At 46.3% G+C, this 19302-nt stretch overlaps 1 protein-coding gene across 3 annotated transcripts in view; it reads right to left on the bottom strand.

Annotated features, from left to right (window-relative positions):
- Nucleotides 1-1605: 1605 nt before the first annotated feature.
- Nucleotides 1606-19302, bottom strand: part of LOC147014207 (uncharacterized) — a 137029-nt gene continuing 119332 nt past the window's right edge. For all 3 annotated transcript variants that reach the window (XM_085851977.1, XM_085851978.1, XM_085851979.1), the window contains 4 exons: nucleotides 19156-19275; nucleotides 18874-19005; nucleotides 3514-3637; nucleotides 1606-2028 (listed from right to left, as the gene is read on the bottom strand). In XM_085851977.1, coding sequence (XP_085708103.1) covers nucleotides 1647-2028; nucleotides 3514-3637; nucleotides 18874-19005; nucleotides 19156-19275 — 758 coding nt within the window. In that variant the 3' untranslated portion in view covers nucleotides 1606-1646. The remainder of the gene's footprint in view (nucleotides 2029-3513; nucleotides 3638-18873; nucleotides 19006-19155; nucleotides 19276-19302) is intronic.

Here is a 19302-nt window from a genome sequence, read left to right as displayed (position 1 = left end):
ATAATATTGCAAACAAATGGGGATTTTTTTAAGTTCATTGTACAAGGGTGAGAAGTGTATGGTGTATAATTAGGAAATAAATTGTTTCACAAGGAAGGACTTGTGTGGACATCAGTTTTATCAGTGTCGATAGGGTTTTTTTGTAGGATTTTATAATCAAATCGGACAAGCGTTAAACTCTGTTTGAAGTCAAATAGGATTCCACAATCGGCCGGTTAGAATCCTTCAGGAGGACAACGATCACAACAAGGTGGGTTTAAAAAATCCACATCACTATCATAACTTGGGGCATTGTGTTTATCTATAAATGCGCATAAGAAAACGAGAAAATATTTGAATACACGAATTCATCACTCTCCGGAAGCCCGTACGTTGTTACCAGTAATGGGGACCGCGGCTGAGCTTCCCTTCCCCATCGGCCACGCCCACGCAACAACGTGTCTTGTCATTGGTTGGTAAATAAATGGCCATAACTTGGGAGGCACTTGTCCGATTAATATCAAACCTTGAAAAGGCACATCCTCAGGTCTCCAGCAGTATACATGGCAAGTTTCAATTAGATCGGACCAGTGGTTGTCGAGAAACAGCAGTCACAGACACAGACACACACACATTGCTGGAATTATATATATATATTCTATCTCCAAAGTAAAAACAACAGATTAAATCAATTCTCCATAATGAACACAACCTCTGTTACACCAAATTTGTTTTTATTAAAAATCATACGTCACCAGTACGTTTTTATCATCCAATTGAACTGCTTTTATGCATTCAATAAAAATGTTGGAATAAATGTGGGATTGTATTCTTTCAACAACTATTGAAATTTTTACAAGATTAAGTTCATAATGAACTAAAATTGATCATCAAATATTAGCAATAAACATTATTTTGGAAGAGGGGAAAGGGGAGGGGGAGGTGGTAATCATGATGTGTCATCAGTGATCCAGGCAATAACCAATCTCCTTATATTTCATACAGGAAGGGAAAGCATCCTCATTAACAAGAGGATATTGGTTGCACTTTATAACCATACAATAACTGTACTTCATAAGATAAATCACAATTGAGTGCTGCAAGTCACAATCATTGAACTGATAATTTAATTTATACTGTATTCAATGATAATTTCAAATTAGTAAAACTTTCTGTGATACCGTGATGAGAGGAAAGTTGCGATTTGGAGGAAATATGATCTCGCTCAATTCTATATCAAACAAATATTATTACGCACAAAGGAATAATATTGATTATTGTTTTAATGAATAGCTACTGGGCCTATAATAAAGTGCAACCGATCCTGAAGACAAAAAAAAAACTGCATTAATATTACTATTATTACAGCGTGGCGACATCGCGCTGTTATATAATTATTAATATCATTATTATTTAATTAAAAAAACAGGCATAATGCATAGACCTTGTGCTTCCACCTCGTCACTAATATACAGTGTAATGCATAAGTTACGATGAGATAATTCCTTATAAAAGAACAGAATCGACATGATGTATTAAGGCAATATCTTTGCTGTCATAATTTAAAACATCAGCACCTTGCGAAAAACGCCGAAGAAAAATCTCTCCTTACACTGACTACTTGCCCTGCCTCAAGATTCCACGAAAGGTCGTCATAATTCCTCCAGTTAATCAACAAAGTAAGCGGTACTACCGAACGGGCTGGCCGTGACGATGACGTGGAGGTGTGCTGCAAAGGTGGTAATCGAGCCATGCCGAAAGAGCTTCATCTGCAGTTTGACGAGAAAGTCACGTGGATCGTTTGGTGCTCGTCTCAGGACCAGAACACCAGTGTGACCATTGAGCTTGCGGGCAGAAAAATAGTGTTCGGGATCACCCGAAGTGATAGACAAGAGGATGTTGTCCCCAGGGTAGGGAGGTGAGGGCCCAATACGGAATATAGTAGCAGGGACACGGATGCGCATCGGGAAGGAAATCTGGTAGTATGTGATACGGACTGGTATGTCCTGGCAAGCCATATAATCATGGCAAGCTGTTCTCTCACAGCGCCTGAAAAAGAGAGAATCATCAATTGCTCAAAAGATATTCTTCCAAGATGTAAACAACATTCAAAACAAATAAATTAATGATATATTGTTTTGTAGATATTCAATCTGTAATCCCTTCTTTCAAAACAGTCAGCCATCGTTTTGATGGTAAATTTTAAAATAACTCATCAATTTCCTTTTAGGTTAATCAGGTTGACCAGCAGTCATCCTCAAAAGAATCCTTTCTAGTCTGTAACTGCTTTGGGCTATTAACGTATCAGATCCATTATGGTTTCCATGCTGAGCTTTCATGTGGTCAATAATATATGTTGAAAGCAATTGAATACACCAGGTAAATCATCACAATACTGCACACTTCCACTATTTTATTGCTTTTTCTCCCATTTGTTCAACCACCTTCCAGAGGCAGTTCAATGCTACACTCCCAGCCTGGGCTTCAAGCAGGTGGTACACCACGATACCATGGTATCCCGCATCCCAACCCGCAATTTGTTCTACCCCCATGAACCCTACCGAACTCAAAAGCATTCTGCCATTTCCAGAATGTTCTGAGTGTAGTACACACACATAGATGTCATTGTTCATTAGATCATTGACGTATCAACCCAAAAAGCTCCATTTATTCATCCCAGGAGCATCCCAGGAGCAGTGGTTTGGGCTAAATCCTGTGATGCAGTGTCATCGCTGCTTCACATCCCTGGAATGTGGTTGTCACTCCAAATGGAACCAGGTGTGGTATTTCCACTTTTAGACCAAATTCCTGTTTGTACCCATCCATCTTTACAAAATTCTGTCGATCTGGCCCAAATTTCTTTCAGATACAAAACCATGCCTTAGCACAAAATTGCACATCTATATGTTCTTAAGCTTATACGCTTAAAAAGTACAATTCAAATCCACCAGAGCATGAGAAAAAACAAAAAAAAACAAATACATTTTCGTTTTTCATCACGATATGATTTGTAAGAAGAAAATTAATTGCTAGTGAAAGGCAACATTTTACAATGAATGATATCATGTTTACATTTAGAGGCCACTCCATGCACTGGTTACAACTAGATAGATGTCTGAAGCAGATTGTTTTCCACATTGTGCGAGTAGAGAGGGACGACGTGCAAATGTGATTTATAGACATTAAAGAGGGTTACTTGTCGAAAGCTGATTAGTGAATCAAACAAGATTCAAACAATTCTTCTTTTCTTTTCCTTTTTTTACTCGGATTCATTAAACTGCATTAAAACCATTTTAGAGTGTTAATGGATTGCAAACTGTTCTGATTCCTATTGCAATACTTGAGGAGTGAATGTGGAGTAAATGGTGGTAACCACCACACCAAGATAGTCAATGGTATTTGGCCTTTGATCGGCAGCGTCAGTACGCAATTGGGCAATAGCAAGCCAGCTCCGATAGGCTATGGTGTGGTATCTGGGCTTGATGGTGTGGCTTTGTTGTTTAATGGATTGTTTCCTTTCATTGTTGTACTTACATGAGTGATGCTCGTTTATAATGAGGAGGGCAGTCGTAAGTGAGGCATCGGAAACTTCCCTGGATGTTGAAACAGCTCTCGGTAGATGAACAGTTGTGACTTCCTAAGGCACATTCATCTATGTCTGCAGAAAAGCAGAGTCAGTAAAACACAAACAAAACACATGTCACCTCATGCTTATAAATGTCATTTAAACCTTTAAGATCGCTGCATTGCACGACACCAAATCACAAAACATCAGTGAGTACACCTGCAGCTGTTTTGCATTCCTCTGCACACCCTGTTCTCTAAAACGATGACTTTTGTCACCAAGTCAAGCTCTGCTGCCAACCACAGGCAGGTGTTTTATGTACTCAATGTAAGCCTCACTCACCAAAGTGGAGAGTAGATATTATCTTTTACAAGGAAGTCACCTTCTCACTTCTGATCAGTCACAAAACTAAGGACAAACACTCACTCTATACCAGATGTTTCGTCACTACAAATACAGCAAAACAACTGCAAGTGTTGCAACTATATGGAATGCTTAATTATATGTGTCACTTTGGTGTCAGGTTGACAGTGGTCCAATAAAAGTAAACTGGGATGGATGTTTGTTTTGTACCTATGCAGGTATTTGCATTCCTCATGGCTACCCAATCCACAAGCATATTGACTCAAGCATTATATTTTCAAAAATACAATAATTTCCAAGAGACGATGATTCTAAATATTTGCAAATGTTGGAAAACACAAGGAAGTACAAGAGATCTCCTCACTGCATTACCATTTACCGAAAGATGACATGTGCAGCACATATATGACATCCTGTTTACCGGAGCACATGAAGGAGAGAGACTTTTTTGCAGACGATTGCCATGGACGGCCACCCAAAGGATGCAGTATGCTGTGGTCGCATGAATACGGGATTTTTAAAATGATGTAATCTGCTCGAGCATGAACAGCACACATGTGCAGTAACCACAAGAAATAGCGATCCTCGGGGCATGTGAACTTCTATCGTGTGTGTGCACAATAAGGATTGTTACCAAAAATGGCTCACCAAGCTTCTCAAAGAAGCCAAAAATACTTGGAAAAATACCTGATAGAAAGGGGTGTGCCTCTACATAACCGAAGAGTTGAGACACTGAATCTGGTTTGCGTGCTTCTGAATAACGATGGACAGTTCATATTTGGAGCTTGTGAATGCACAGGGAAAGTTCAAAATCAATGTAAAAACGAGGATATATACTCTTAGGGTGTGTGTGTGTGTGTGTGTGTGTGTGTGTGTGTGTGTGTGTGTGTGTGTGTGTGTGTGTGTGTGTGTGTGTGTGTGTGTGTGTGTGCGTGCGTGTGCGTGTCATTGGTTGTTATCTCCATAATTCGGGTTTCAGAAGATGGAACAGAGTCTTCCCAGGACTAGAAGTATTCACCTTCATTTTGGTGTGTGTATTGGTGTGAGAGTGAGAGTGAGAGAGAGAGGGAGAGAGACAGACAGACAGACAGACACTGCCACCATTCACTTGTATTACAGGAAATTGTAAGAACTTAGATACCTCTCATCCATGGATATTTTTCGTATTTGCGATATTTTCATTTGTCTCATTTGAATCCAGGAACGCAACAATTAGGGTTTACCATTTTGAAATTGCCATTCTTTCATTTAAATTCTGAATATTTATTTTTAAAACGTTATTTGAATTACACATTTCGTGTTAGCAATGGCAGGTTAAAAGTGCCCAAGTTCGTAGAAGTGAGTCACTGGAAATGTACACACACAGCGCATGCGAGAAAGGCGTCGTCAGCATTCATATGTCATTTTGCAAGTCCTGTATTGACAAAAGTTCATTTTGACATGGATCTTGGACAGCCCTTTCAGGCATACGTTTTCATCAGCAAAACAGAATGGTTGATCCAAAGTTGGAGCCAACATAACCATGACCAAACCATACACAATGCACAAACTAACTGTTATCATGAATTGGAAAATAAAGTGAACAATAACATAATAATGAATTGGCTAGATCTTGAGACGAGATCCATTCTGAGAAGCTCAGAATCCATATCTTTAATGCTTTCGTGAATTTCGAACCCACCAACATGAAGATCTGATGTACTCACCGCCAGCCCACTGCACGCATTATTTTTGTATTAGAAAGACAAAGCACATGAACGGAGGACAAGACACAAGATGAAGAAAAAAAGAATGGAGGGACATGTTAACGCACAGGTGTAGAGGTGTGCGTGCATGTACACATGCGTCATGACAAGCATCTTATTTCACAATATTTATTTATTTCTGTCTTCATATTTTTTATTATTGTTGCAACGTCAAAGATGCCACAAGCCTGTGGTCAGTATTGAGGAACTGAACACTCAGGGAGACCCCGCAATTGTGAATCATCCTCCAGCGACCATCAATGAGCACATGGTCAATCTCCTTTGCCACACCACCAGCAATAGCATTCCAAGTTCAGCGATGAGCCTGTGGGCGCTGAAACCATGAACCAGCCACCCTAAGTACATGACTTCTTGCAAAGTCAAGGAACTTAGTGCTATTCAGGTTCACAGTTCCAGATCCATTGGGACCAAAACATGTCTCATAACCATCCCTATCAGTTCCAGTCGATGTATTGAAAACCCACAAGACTAGAAGAGTATCTTGCCTGGGGCACTGATCAACCACAGACTCGAGCACAGCATAAAATGTGTCCTTCACGGTGAGGTCACTCGCCTCAGTTGGAGCATAAACAGAGACCAGGGAAATGACACCCAAGGAGTGATGAATCCTCATTCTCATAATACGCTTGTTGACCAGTGTTACCTCAATTATCATTGGAGTCAGCTTATTGGACACAGTTACAGCAACTCCTTGGGAATGGTAACCATCAGAGCGACCAGACCAATAGTAGGTGTAACCACTTACCATAATCTTGCCGCAATCTGGTCTCCAAAGCTCAGAGAGTGGTGCAATACCAATGTCAAACACTTGAGGTCAGATGATAACAGAGACAGGTGATCATCCTCTCTTAGGGATAGGACATTCCAGGCACCCACCCGAAGGGACCGCCTCAAGTTAACCCTGGAGGACGACACTTAAGCACCACCCCGACACACACTACCGCAATCTGACCTGGGAAGGTTACCCTGTGGTTTCCCTCCGATCATCAAAGATTGGGGGTCCTGAAGGCTTTGCCCCAATCCCGTCATCTGGTGAGCTGTTCTGTGAAGGGAAGCTGCACAGAAGGTACTCCCACAGAGTGGGTTTTCAGATTTATTTTCTGCTTTTAGTATGTTTTGCAGAATGAAGGGGTTTACAGGGGCTGGAGTGCAAATCCTGCCACCAACCTCCTAATAAGGAGTAACCCAACTGCATGACGTCTGCAGACACCGGTTGGGCACTAGATATGGATGGCCGTTGGCTCACAAGGAGCTCCTACACCCTTTGACAGGTTTTGTTTTTCATCCTGCTGGGTGTCCATATCCAAACACCTTCCTCACCAATAAACTTGATGGGAGAGACGGTTTAGTCGCCGACAACCCGACCATGGAACAGGTTAGTGCAGGTTTACATGTTACTTGTAGCAAGTCAAAGCTCGAATCTGGCCTGATCTGACAAAACAAACCTGAGCAATACCGCGTGGGGAGGGGGGGGATATTGTTTTGTAATAACATTAATTATGATATTTTCATCATCAGTGTTGTTATTTTTGTTATGAGAAGCGGCCTTGGAAGAAGGCCACCATAAGCTAACTTGACACAGATATACACCTTTACATGGACTTCCCCCAAGGTGGAACACCCCCTTGGGGAGGGAGGCAAGATAAATCACTGGAACTTCCATCGTTCAACCTCCATCATTCATGCGTAAAGACTCATGTAAGCAGCTTTGTTAGCTAAAGATCGTTGCAGCTTACCTGGACACCTAGCAAGTCGAGACGGTTCTGATCTGTTCTTCTGAGGGAGACGCAATGAGGATCACGTCGAGTTTCATCATAATTTATACCAGTTTAACAGCGACCGTTTTGAAATGTAATTGTACGTCGGACAGAATTAACTGAAACGTTTGTGGTTATAATCATTTTTATGTCCGGAAGGTGTGACTCATGAAAGTCATGACAACCTATTATACACTTCAACATGGGGTTTGTGCAAGGTGAACACCCCGCCCCCATTGGGGCCTGTGCCCTGGGGGGAAGTTAAATTTCTACAACCTCCATCGTGTGAACCTTTGTCCTCCTGTCCAGTTTGGTTGCGATTGGATACCGAATGTATTGCAGTCAAAATACTGTCAGACAGACAGACAGACAGACAGATACACCAAATTGCGTATTTTAATAAGATTGTGCATAAGTGTGTGTGCGCCTCCCGACTCGTTTGTCCTTTGAGCACCTGGTCTGTCCCGTTAATTTATTACTAGTACGTGCCCGTACGTGCGTGCCCATACGTGTGTGGCCGTACGTGCAAAAAAAAAAAAAACTTTCAAACCGCGAGCCAGAAACAACAACCGCACAGGCTGTTGCTTCGCTGTCGCGTGCCCGTACGTGCGTGGCCGTATGTGCAAAAATAATAATAATAATAATAAGCTTTCAAACTGCGAGCCAGAAACAACCACACAGGCCGTTCCTTCGCTCTTGCGTGCCCGTACTTGCAACCCCCCACCCCCAAAAAAAACTTTCAAACTGCGATCCAGAAACAACCACATGGGCTGTTCCTTCGCTCTCGTAAACGCCGACTGGATTGGGGCATTGTGTTTATCTATAAATGCGCATAAGAAATCAAGAAATTATTAGAATACACTAAGTCATCACTATCCGGAAGTAGTGCATGTCCGTACGGAATGTTCACATGCATTCCACGAATTATCGCTTTCATTGAAGTAACAACTGCTGTGATACTTCCACACAGAGTTAATTAAAATCAGGTTTACCTCCCTGCCTTTGCTCGCCATGACATTCGCTGCCATTGACCATTGCCACTCCTACGCCACAGTAACCATGGCGCCCTTTCCCCATCGTAACCGGCACGGCACATGACGTCATCGTCGGCCAGCCGCGCACCGGCCTACGCGGCCACGCCTACGCAGCAACGTGTCCTTTCATTGGTTGGTAAATAAATGGCCATAACTTGGGAAGCACTTGTTACAGAACCTTAATATCAAACCTTGAAAAGGCACAGCCACAGGGCCCCAGCAAAATACCTGGCAAGTTTCAATTAGATTGGACCAGCGGTTGTCGAGAAACAACGGTCACACACACACACACACACACACACACACACACACACACACACACACACACACACACACACACACACACACACACACACACACACACACACACACACACAGCCACACACACATTGCTGGAATTATAGAGATTAGTGTCTCAACTCTCCCCTCCGATATACCATTAATCAACCATTTTAATTGCAAAGGAACTTTTTCCAGTTTTTCTGCCTTCCCGCGTGAACACCGCCAGTTTTGTCTACGTTGGGTGAACCTTGGAGAATCCTCATAACATTAAATTCTGTTTAACCAACAGTTCAGGATCTGTGGATGGTTTATGACCATCTGGCTCAGAGCAGTCTTTGTTAACACACCTCTCTGACGTGACAATTTAACATTGTTAAACATCCATTTGATCAATATACAATTTCACTTTGGGTGGTGTTCCATGATGATGCCCTGTGGAGAAATCTTTCAGCTATTTTTCTCTCCTATCCGTTTTTAGCTCAACTTGAACTTAGTTCCGGGGAGCTTATGTGATGGAGCGTCGTCCTTCCGTCAGTCTGTTTGTTTGTCCATCCGTCCGTCCATCCACAGATAGTTGCAACTTCTCTAAAACTACACATGTGATTTCGGTGAAGCTTTACCACAACGCTCATCAATGTGTATGCACCAAAGTTTGTTTTCCCTTTACAGGAGAGAAGCTAAAGGTCGAACTGACAATGGGATAAACATTATGGTCCTGTTTCTTGTGAAGTCTTGTGATATGAAATAAACAGATGATGTTGCATTAATCATTTTGCAATGCAACTGAAACTGTTGAACTCGCAGGTGAGGTATGGGAGCATGTGCCAGAACAGCGCGTCGCTGCGTCCACTTTCCGCCGGTACTCCAGGGGCCTCCGTCTGGCCTTCCCCCAGGCAGATGCCAGGCCCATCCCCATCTCCTTGAGATGCTGGTCAACCTGCTGCAACCACGAGGCACGTGGTGGGCCCATTGGCCTCCTCCACTCACGAGACTCCCTCGCTGAGAGAATCTGGTGAGCAGGATCAGCGTCAGGAAAACGAGCCACATGTCCATACAGTGGCAGCTGACGCTCAGAGACTATGCAGGTAACAAATCTCATTTGAGTCTCTTTCAGCAACTGCTCATTGGACACAAAGTCCGACCAGCGATCGCCATGGATTCTGTGAAGATATCTGCTACCAAAGGAATTAAGTCTCCATCTCAGATCCCTGGTCAAAGTCCAAGTCTCACATCCATAAAGCAATCCTGGAAGCACCAAGGACCTGAAGACTCTGACTTTCGTCCTCCTGCACAGGTACCGACAGCAGAACACCCCATGATCCAGTGAATCCATGACTCCCCAGGCCCGAGCCAGACGTCTATTGACCTCTGACTCACAGCCAGCAGAGACATGAATATCACTGCCAAGGTAAGAGAATCTCTCCACGTCCTCAACATCCTCACCACAAACAGGCACAGACAGGACAGCAGCATCCAAGATGTCATTGAAAGCCTGGATCTTAGTTTTGACCCAAGAAACCCGTAATCGCAGCAGCTCCGACTCCTCATTCAGCACCTCGAGGGCCCCCAAAAGGATATCTAAATTCTCCGCAAAGATGACTGCATCATCTGCGAAATCAAGGTCCGAGATCTTGACATTCCCAAACGTTGCACCGCAGCTTTATCTTTCCGACATCCAGTCCATACAAGTGCTGAAAAGTGTGGGGGCCAGTACACACCCCTGACGAACTCCAGTAACTACTGGAAATAAGTCAGAGATGGTACCACCACACATCACAGCACTCTCAGTACCAGAGTAGAGTTCAGAAATCAGATCGATCAGTTTTGGTGGCACCCCACGAAAATCAAGAATCCTCCAGAGGGCATCCCGATTCACTGAATCGAACGCTTTACAGAGATCAACATAGGCTGCAAGCAGCCCCTGCCAAAACTCTCGTCTGCGTTCGGTGAGGACACGAAGAGCAAGGATACAGTCAATCGTTGACCTCTTTGGTGTAAAGCCTGACTGCTCTGGACGCTGGTGCTCAAGCAGATGGTTGCGAACCCTATCAAGAATTATCCGAGCAAAGACCTTGCCCGGCACTGAGAGCAGCATCACCCCTCGGTAGTTGTTGCAGTCTTGGCGATCACCCTTCCCTTTCGAGAGAGGGACAACAAGGCCCCTCTTCCAATCAGTTGGGATAATACCTGTGTTCCAGGCAGAGCACAAAACTGCATGCAATGACACTAGTGCAGCATTTCCACCAGCCTTGAGAAGTTCAGCATGGATGCCACAGATCCCTGAAGCTTTACCCTGTTTCAACTGGTTCACCGCAGCCCATGTTTCCACAAGCGAAGGTGGACCACAATTGATTGGAGGGTCAGCAACAGGGATTGTAACACCATTGACGTCCAACTCGACAGCTGGTGGATCAGCCTGGTACAACCGCTCAAAGTAACCGGCCCAGCGGGCCTTCACTTCAGACTCCTCTGTTAAGAGCCCACCACTCTCTGCTCTAACTGCAGTGCTCCGAGGGATGGGTTTGGATGAACGCAATGCACGAATTCCCCTGAAAGCGGGACGAGAATCACCTGTCCACAGGTGATGCTCTACCCCCTCACAGATTCCTCACACGTAGGCCTCCTTGTCCACCCTTAGTGCACGTACAGTTTTACACCTCAGCTCCCTGAACAGTTCAGCTCTGCCATTCAGCCTGGCCCTGCGACTCTGGTCAACGGTATCCAGTGTCCCTTGAGAGACAAAATTCTTCTTTGCCCTGCGGTGAGTTCCAAGACATCCACCGGCAACATCAAGGAAGGTGGTCTTGAAGGTAATCCATAACACTTCAGGACCCCCCAAAGCGCCCAGACGCCCCAAATATCCACTCAGCCTGTTTGCAAATTCCTTAGCTACTCTCTCATCCCTGAGCTTGCCAACATCCAGCCTAGGCTGGGATGGTACCATTCTCCAGGATTTAAGGTGCAGCTCTGGAGTTGCTACAACAAGCCGGTGGTCAGTATTGAGGAACTGAGCACTCCGGTAGACCCTGCAGTTCTGGATCATCCTCCAGCGATCGTCAACGAAGACATGGTCAATCTTCTTTGCCACACCGCCAGCGTTGGAATACCAAGTCCAGCGATGAGCTTGTGGGCGCTGAAACCATGAACCGGCCACCCTAAGTCCATGACTTCTTGCAAAGTCAAGGAACTTAGTGTTATTCTGGTTCATAGTTCCTGACCCATGAGGACCAACACATGTCTCATAACCATCCTTATCAATTCCAGTCGATGCATTGAAATCCCCCAAGACTAGAAGTGTATCTCGTCTGGGGCACTGATCAACCACAGACTCGAGCGTGGCGTAGAATGCATCCTTCACGGTGAGGTCACTCGCCTCAGTCGGAGCATAGACAGAGACCAGGGAAATGACACCTAAGGAGTGACTAATCCTTAATCTCATAATACGCTCGTAATGAACTCGCAGCATGAAGATAATGTATTGTTACGTTTGAGGGGGGGGGGGTATGCATTCAAAGGGTAATTAGGATGTTTAATTAGGTATGCCATGCTGTTCGAGTTTACCAGGATCTCGATGTAATAAGTAGCAATTCAGTGGTGATAAGTTGTCTAGTAAATGTTCATTTCTTCAAGGGGGAAATGATAAATGTCACGTAATTAGATAGGGACATGGGATAGGGTAAGTGTGTCTGCGTAAACCCCTTTTGGTATTCTCTGAAGACTGGCCGTGACGTCACAGGACAGTGCAGCGGATGGCTCCGCCCCGTGATCACGATTGGCGGAAGGCGATGGCGGTGGGCCAATAAACGGCTCGATTGAAGTGACGAGGACAGGAGGATAAAAAGGTTCTGTTCGGGGTCGAAAAGGAAGAAGAAGAAGATTACAACCAAAAGATCGTGGTTTTTTTGGTGTGGAAGCTGTGGCGGCAGAGAGCGTCCTGGTTGTTGTGCTGAGTCGATCGTGTTCTTGATCGTGTCTGGGAGCCTTGCCGAGCCTCGTGCCTCGCTTTGGTTGGCTCTGGGGTTCTGCTGACTCGGAGTGTGGGGTCGGGCGGCGGGCGGACCTGCCTCCCTCTCCTGCTCGCGGCTTGGCGCCAGAACTGATTCCCTGGCGGCTGTGAGCGGACTTGGGCCAAGACCAGGAGGTCGACAGCACCACAGTTTCTCCTGCCCCCCCCCCCTGACGAGAGCAAGGCCGGCTCGTCCGACGCCGATCCAGGGACAGTTGCGTCCACACCACGGTCCAGCCTGACCACCAGAAATAGCTACGTTTTGTGTGTGTGTGTGTGTGTGTGTGTGTGTGCTTGGCGCCTTAGAGGGATTGAGAACTGTATATTCATTGGAATTGTCTGTGTTTTTCCCCACGCCCGATCCCACACCATCCCGTCGAATCGCCCCGGATCCCTCTTCTTGCCGAGTCTTGTTATTTCTGATAATAATAAAAACAAATAAACATCATCAACTCAGTGAAAAGTGACTCGTGCCACCTTCCTCGTCCCGTTTGCGGTAGAGCGATTAGAACCGCCATGTTTGGGTTATAAATAAATAAACCGCCTCCATCGTTTCGGCTCATTCTACGTTGGCGGGACTGTTCAAGTCCCGTGGACGTCACATTGGTGTCAGGGTGTTGGATGTTCGAACCCCTCTAAATTATATACCAGGATTAAAATCTCGCCACGAATTGGAATATAAAATTACTACAGAAAAGCGCGCAAGCGCGGGAAAATTTTGGCGGGATTTTTCAAATTTAAATTAATTGGCGGCAAACGGGACTTCTGCACCATGGCGGATGTGCAGATGTTTGAGGAGGAAGGCCACGTGTCTGGCAGCGAGTCGGGGGAAGAGGGGAGAGACGGGGGTAGGGTTGGAACCTCCCCCATTCCGAGCGTGGACCGTGCTTCATCGCCCGTAACGGAGCCGGCAGCGCCGGAAACCGGCACGATGACGATATGGACAATGTTGGAACGTTTAATGAGTGCAATTACAGCACAGGGGGCAAAAATGACGGCACAGGGGGCACAAATGGCAGAAATGACGGCACAAATGGAAAATCAATTCGTGACACAGAGGGCAGACATGACGGCACAGGGGGCACAAATGGCAGAAATGACGGCACAAATGGAAAATCAATTCGTGATACAGAGGGCAGACATGACGGCACAGAGGGCAGAGATGGCGGATCGATTGGGGGTAATGGGGGAACAGTTGGGTGCACGGATTGATTTAATGAGGGATGAATTGGGGGAAAAGATGGAGAAAATGAAAACTGAGATGCAGGAGTGTGTGGATGTTAAATTTGGAGAAATACAAAGTAAATTCGAGGATAGATTGGAGGAAACAAAGGTAGAAATTACATTGGAGGGGGAAAATATACGAAAAAAATTGGTAGATAAAATTGATGCAACGAACATTCGGGTTGATAAAGTGGATGAAAGCCTGGAACGTCATCGTGCCTGTGTGGATGCTCATATGCAGCTGCAAGTTGAAGAGTGGGGAGAGCTGAGGAAGCAAGGGATGAATTTGGCGGAGGAGGTAAAAGGATTGGAGGCTCGTTTGGATGAACAAGATAAAATTATGAGCCAAGATGAAGTCTTGGATAAAGGCCTGGTAGAGCCGTCTTTTGTAAGTAGAGTGTCCGGGTTGGTTGAGGAGCAGCTACAAACTCGCGACGGAGACTTGGAGGAGGTTGTGCGGGCCCAGAAGATCCTGCGGGAAGAGGTGAATCGGTCCATTCAACGTTTGTAACAGGAGGCAAAATTGACCCATGAGACCCTCACCACAAAACATCTTTGGCCACAGTGGGCTCCGAAATTGGATACGCAGCCACAAGGGTGTTTGATCCCTGGGCTGGATTCGGACAAGGGAGAAACTGAGAAGCGGGCCACCGTAAAAGTGATCCCCCTGGTAAATTTTGACGGGTCAGGGAGCGTTGAAGCTTTTCTGACGCAATTTGAGTGCATTTCCCGACTAAACGGGTGGAATGAGCGGGAACGTACAGGGAATTTGGTGGCAACGTTGCGGGGACCAGCCGCAGATGTGTTAAACGTGATCGCGGAGGGGATGTTGACCAGCTCCCACATTTGCGAGGCGTTGAGCCGTCGGTTTGGGTTCGCGGCAAACTGTGATCTGGTGCGGGCCGAGCTCCAGCACCGCAGATTAAAGCCGGGTGAGACAGTGCAGGAGCTGGCACAGGACATTTACCAATCAGTCAGGATCGCGTATCGGGACCTTACAGTGGAGGCGTGGGACAGACTGGCACTAGAGAAATTTTTAGCTGCTCTTCCGGACCCTGAGGTCCGAGCGCTAGTGGAGCTACAGGATCCACCCACCGTTCACCGAGCGGCCGAGTGCGCGGCCAGGCTGGCCTCGTGGAGTCGGCCGGGTCGGGTTCCAGAGAGGCCATCGGTGACGATCCGACAGGCGGAGATTCAGGATCAGGGAGGGGGGCTGGGAGAAATTGGCATTACCCAAATGTTTCAGGAAATTTGCCAGAAACTGTCAAGTTTGATAAGAGGTAATTCGGTAGTTGATGCGTCAAAGCGGCGGGGTCCAGCCCAGCCAAAAGAGCAATTTGATTATGGCCGAGGGGGTCCGGAACCGCAAGAGACATTTCACCGATACTCACGGGGGCCTTTTATGGGGAGTTGTTTCCGGTGCGGGCGAAGAGGACACATGCAACGATATTGCCGGTACCCGGCGATGGAGAGACCCTCCAATAGACTTTCAAGCCCGGAGAGGATGAATCCTCCTGCTGAACCGCCAGGTCTATCCGAGATGCCCTTTCATAGGTCGGGTCCGGAGATCACTGTCGGGGGTCCGGGAGACTAGATCGGGCTGAGCATATAGGGCCATGCACGGCTGGTGAGATTGTGGCGAAGTGCCTCCTTTAGTAAAAAAATAAAAAAATAAAATAAAAAAAAAGAATTGTGGGAAAATTGGCATGGGTTTGTAAGTTCTGCTAGGTTTTAGAGTGACAATCGGGACAGTGGGTAATTGGAAACAAAGCGGGCACGAGTGGCTGTTCAATGGCTGGTGTGTGGATCGGGTGAGAAATGCTGTGTGAGTTGTTTTAAGTGAAGAAGTGAAATGTATGGTGCACACATTGTTTTTTTTATTGGGCATGGTGTGGTAACAGGGAAGGTCATGGTCGGTGAAGTGTTAGAAATGCAGGTGTCACATGTAAGGCCGATGGGGTGGGGGAGTCATGTGGGTTTTGTGGGTGGGGATGATGTGCTTGTCCACAGGGATTGCTGAAGCTCACGGTGAGCGGGAATTGCGACCCCCTTCAAGGCGATTCACCACCTGGTGGCTAATGGTGACAGTGTCTGGAGGCAACTGGGAGAGGGTCTGGTTGGGCGACCAAGGCAGGTAGGACCTTGGTGACCCAGGAAGGCCAGAGGAGCCAGTGAGACCCCTTCCAGAGTGTTGTACGGGATTAGAGCTGATGGCTACCAGGGGGGAGGGAATCAAAGGGAGCGGGGCGGAGAAACGTCCGGGTTGGACTAAAGCTTACCTATGGGCATGGTTGCACCTGAGATGCCCCCATCATCTTGTGTTAACCCACCCCACGGCCACGACGGGATTCAGCCTGCATGATTAAAATGAGGACCATGACCTAGAAATGTGATGATGACCATGGTGTGAGTGTTGTGAAGATGTGTGAGTCCCACTCGATCCCGCACAACTTGACAGGTGCAGCAAGGGCATGATGTCCGCATAATTTTGGGGCAAGCAAATTTGAAAATTGGCTCCCCAGGTAACGCTGGGTCTATTAACATCCACTGGGGGAGGCGGTCAAGTGTAAATATCCTGTGAATAGTGTCGTTAAGGCTTAGAGTAGGAATGTAAAGTATAAGTGTTGTGTTTTTGTGGAACCTTTTGTTTCCCCTCCCCAGATCACTGGAAGAGTGCTGGGCAAGAGCGATGATCTAGAAGATGGAGTGCAACTTCGCTCAGTGCTCTCATGTAATAAAATGAAATAAAATAAAATAAAAACGAATGATTGTTTAGGTGAGGATAAGTCCATAAGGGGGTAGTACATTAAGCAGGATAGGTAAGTTAGCTGCGACTCGCTGCCCATTGCCCCTCCTACTTTATTTCGTTAGGTTAATTAGGTGTGAGTCAGTAAGTGTTAAGGCTGGTACGGTAGCGCCTCTGATATACCTTGCAGGAGCTGCGGTACCAGAGGAGGGGGCAGTGTTACGTTTGAGGGGGGGGTATGCATTCAAAGGGTAATTAGGATGTTTAACTAGGTATGCCATGCTGTTCGAGTTTACCAGGATCTCGATGTAATAAGTAGCAATTCAGTGGTGATAAGTTGTCTAGTAAATGTTCATTTCTTCAAGGGGGAAATGATAAATGTCACGTAATTAGATAGGGACACGGGATAGGGTAAGTGTGTCTGCGTAAACCCCTTTTGGTATTCTCTGAAGACTGGCCGTGACGTCACAGGACAGTGCAGCGGATGGCTCCGCCCCGTGATCACGATTAGCGGAAGGCGATGGCGGTGGGCCAATAAACGGCTCGATTGAAGTGACGAGGACAGAAGGATAAAAAGGTTCTGTTCGGGGTCGAAAAGGAAGAATAAGAAGATTACAACCAAAATATCGTGGTTTTTTTGGTGTGGAAGCTGTGGCGGCAGAGAGCGTCCTGGTTGTTGTGCTGAGTCGATCGTGTTCTTGATCGTGTCTGGGAGCCTTGCCGAGCCTCGTGCCTCGCTTTGGTTGGCTCTGGGGTTCTGCTGACTCGGAGTGCGGGGTCGGGCAGCGGGCAGACCTGCCTCCCTCTCCTGCTCGCGGCTTGGCGCCTGAACTGGTTCCCTGGCGGCTGTGAGCGGACTTGGGCCAAGACCAGGAGGTCGACAGCACCACGGTTTCTCCTGCCCCCCCCCCTGACGAGAGCAAGGCCGGCTCGTCCGACGCCGATCCAGGGACAGTTGCGTCCACACCACGGTCCAGCCTGACCACCAGAAATAGCTACGTTTTGTGTGTGTGTGTGTGTGCTTGGCGCCTTAGATGGATTGAGAACTGTATATTCATTGGAATTGTCTGTGTTTTTCCCCACGCCCGATCCCACACCATCCCGTCGAATCGCCCCGGATCCCTCTTCTTGCCGAGTCTTGTTATTTCTGATAATAATAAAAACAAATAAACATCATCAACTCAGTGAAAAGTGACTCGTGCCACCTTCCTCGTCCCGTTTGCGGTAGAGCGATTAGAACCGCCATGTTTGGGTTATAAATAAATAAACCGCCTCCATCGTTTCGGCTCATTCTACGTTGGCGGGACTGTTCAAGTCCCGTGGACGTCACAGTATGTTGTCATTTCGATTTGTTCTTGTGCATTTATAATTGTGTGCAATGGAAAATGTAACTATTTACGTGGAAGTTTTCATGATATTGTCTAACACAAGTTTATTCGTTGCTTCTTTATTTTTACTTTTAATTTTCTGTAACATCTATTTTACTACTCCAGAAACAATATTGTTCGAGATATTGAGCTTAGGGTCATGGAAGAGCATATATATTACTTGAAGGACAGACATTAAATGGAAACATTGTGCTTTACACGAACTGCAAGGACGTCACCAGAAAAATCAGTTCTCTATAGCTCTCTCTCTCTCTCTCTTTCTCTCTCTCTCTCTCTCTCTCTCTCTCTCTCTCTCTCTCTCTCTCTCTCTCTCTCTCTCGCTCTCTCGCTCTCTCTCGCTCTCTCGCCCTCTCGCCCTCTCGCCCTCTCGCCCTCTCGCCATCTCGCCCTCTCGCCATCTCGCCATCTCTCTCTCTCTCTCTCTCTCTCTCTCTCTCTCTCTCTCTCTCTCTCTCTCTCTCTCTCTCTCTCTCTCTCTCTCTCTCTCTCTCTCTCTCTCTCTCTCTCTCTCTCTCTCTCTCTCTCTCTCTCTCTCTCTCTCTCTCTCTCTCTCTCTCCCTCCCTCTCTCTCACACTCACACACACACACACACCTAACTGTCAGATACAAAAAACACAAATAAATGAAAAATTGTGACTTCAACAAAACAGACAAGAAAAATAAAGATGGAGAGAGAGAGAGAGAGAGAGAGAGACAGAGAGACAGGGACAGACAGAGACAATGACAAAAAGACAAACACATATCAAGACAGGTGCACAGTACCTCTGCAACTTCGTCCATTTGGTGAAATCATGTATCCAGAAGCCGGGCACGTACATTCATAGCTGCCCAACGTATTGTGGCATTCGAATGCGCAAAGACCTTGTGAGCCAGGTTGAGTGCATTCATCCACATCTGGAATATGGATGTTGTGAAACATAGTTGAAAAGACTTGGCAGCATTGACGTTAATGAGCATTCAATGCCAGTGAGTCGCGATGTGGTAATACCATTACCAACCGGCAATGCCATTGCCTCTTACTGCCTTGCAAAAGACAGGCCTGACCTTCACATGTCGTCCTGTCAAATTCGTTGAGTACGTAGCCTGGCTGGCAGTAGCATCGGAAGGAGCCATAAGTGTTTGCGCATTCCTGTCCACACGGGCTGTCGGTGCATTCATCCACATCTGTCAAGAACAACAAATCAGATAAGA

This window comes from Eptatretus burgeri, chromosome 13, assembly GCF_056783735.1.
Source record: "Eptatretus burgeri isolate ZD-2024b chromosome 13, Ebu_testis_v1, whole genome shotgun sequence".
Lineage (NCBI taxonomy): Eukaryota > Metazoa > Chordata > Myxini > Myxiniformes > Myxinidae > Eptatretus > Eptatretus burgeri.
The sequence above is the reverse complement of the archived record's forward strand: the minus strand, read 5'-3'. Positions and strand labels throughout refer to the sequence as shown.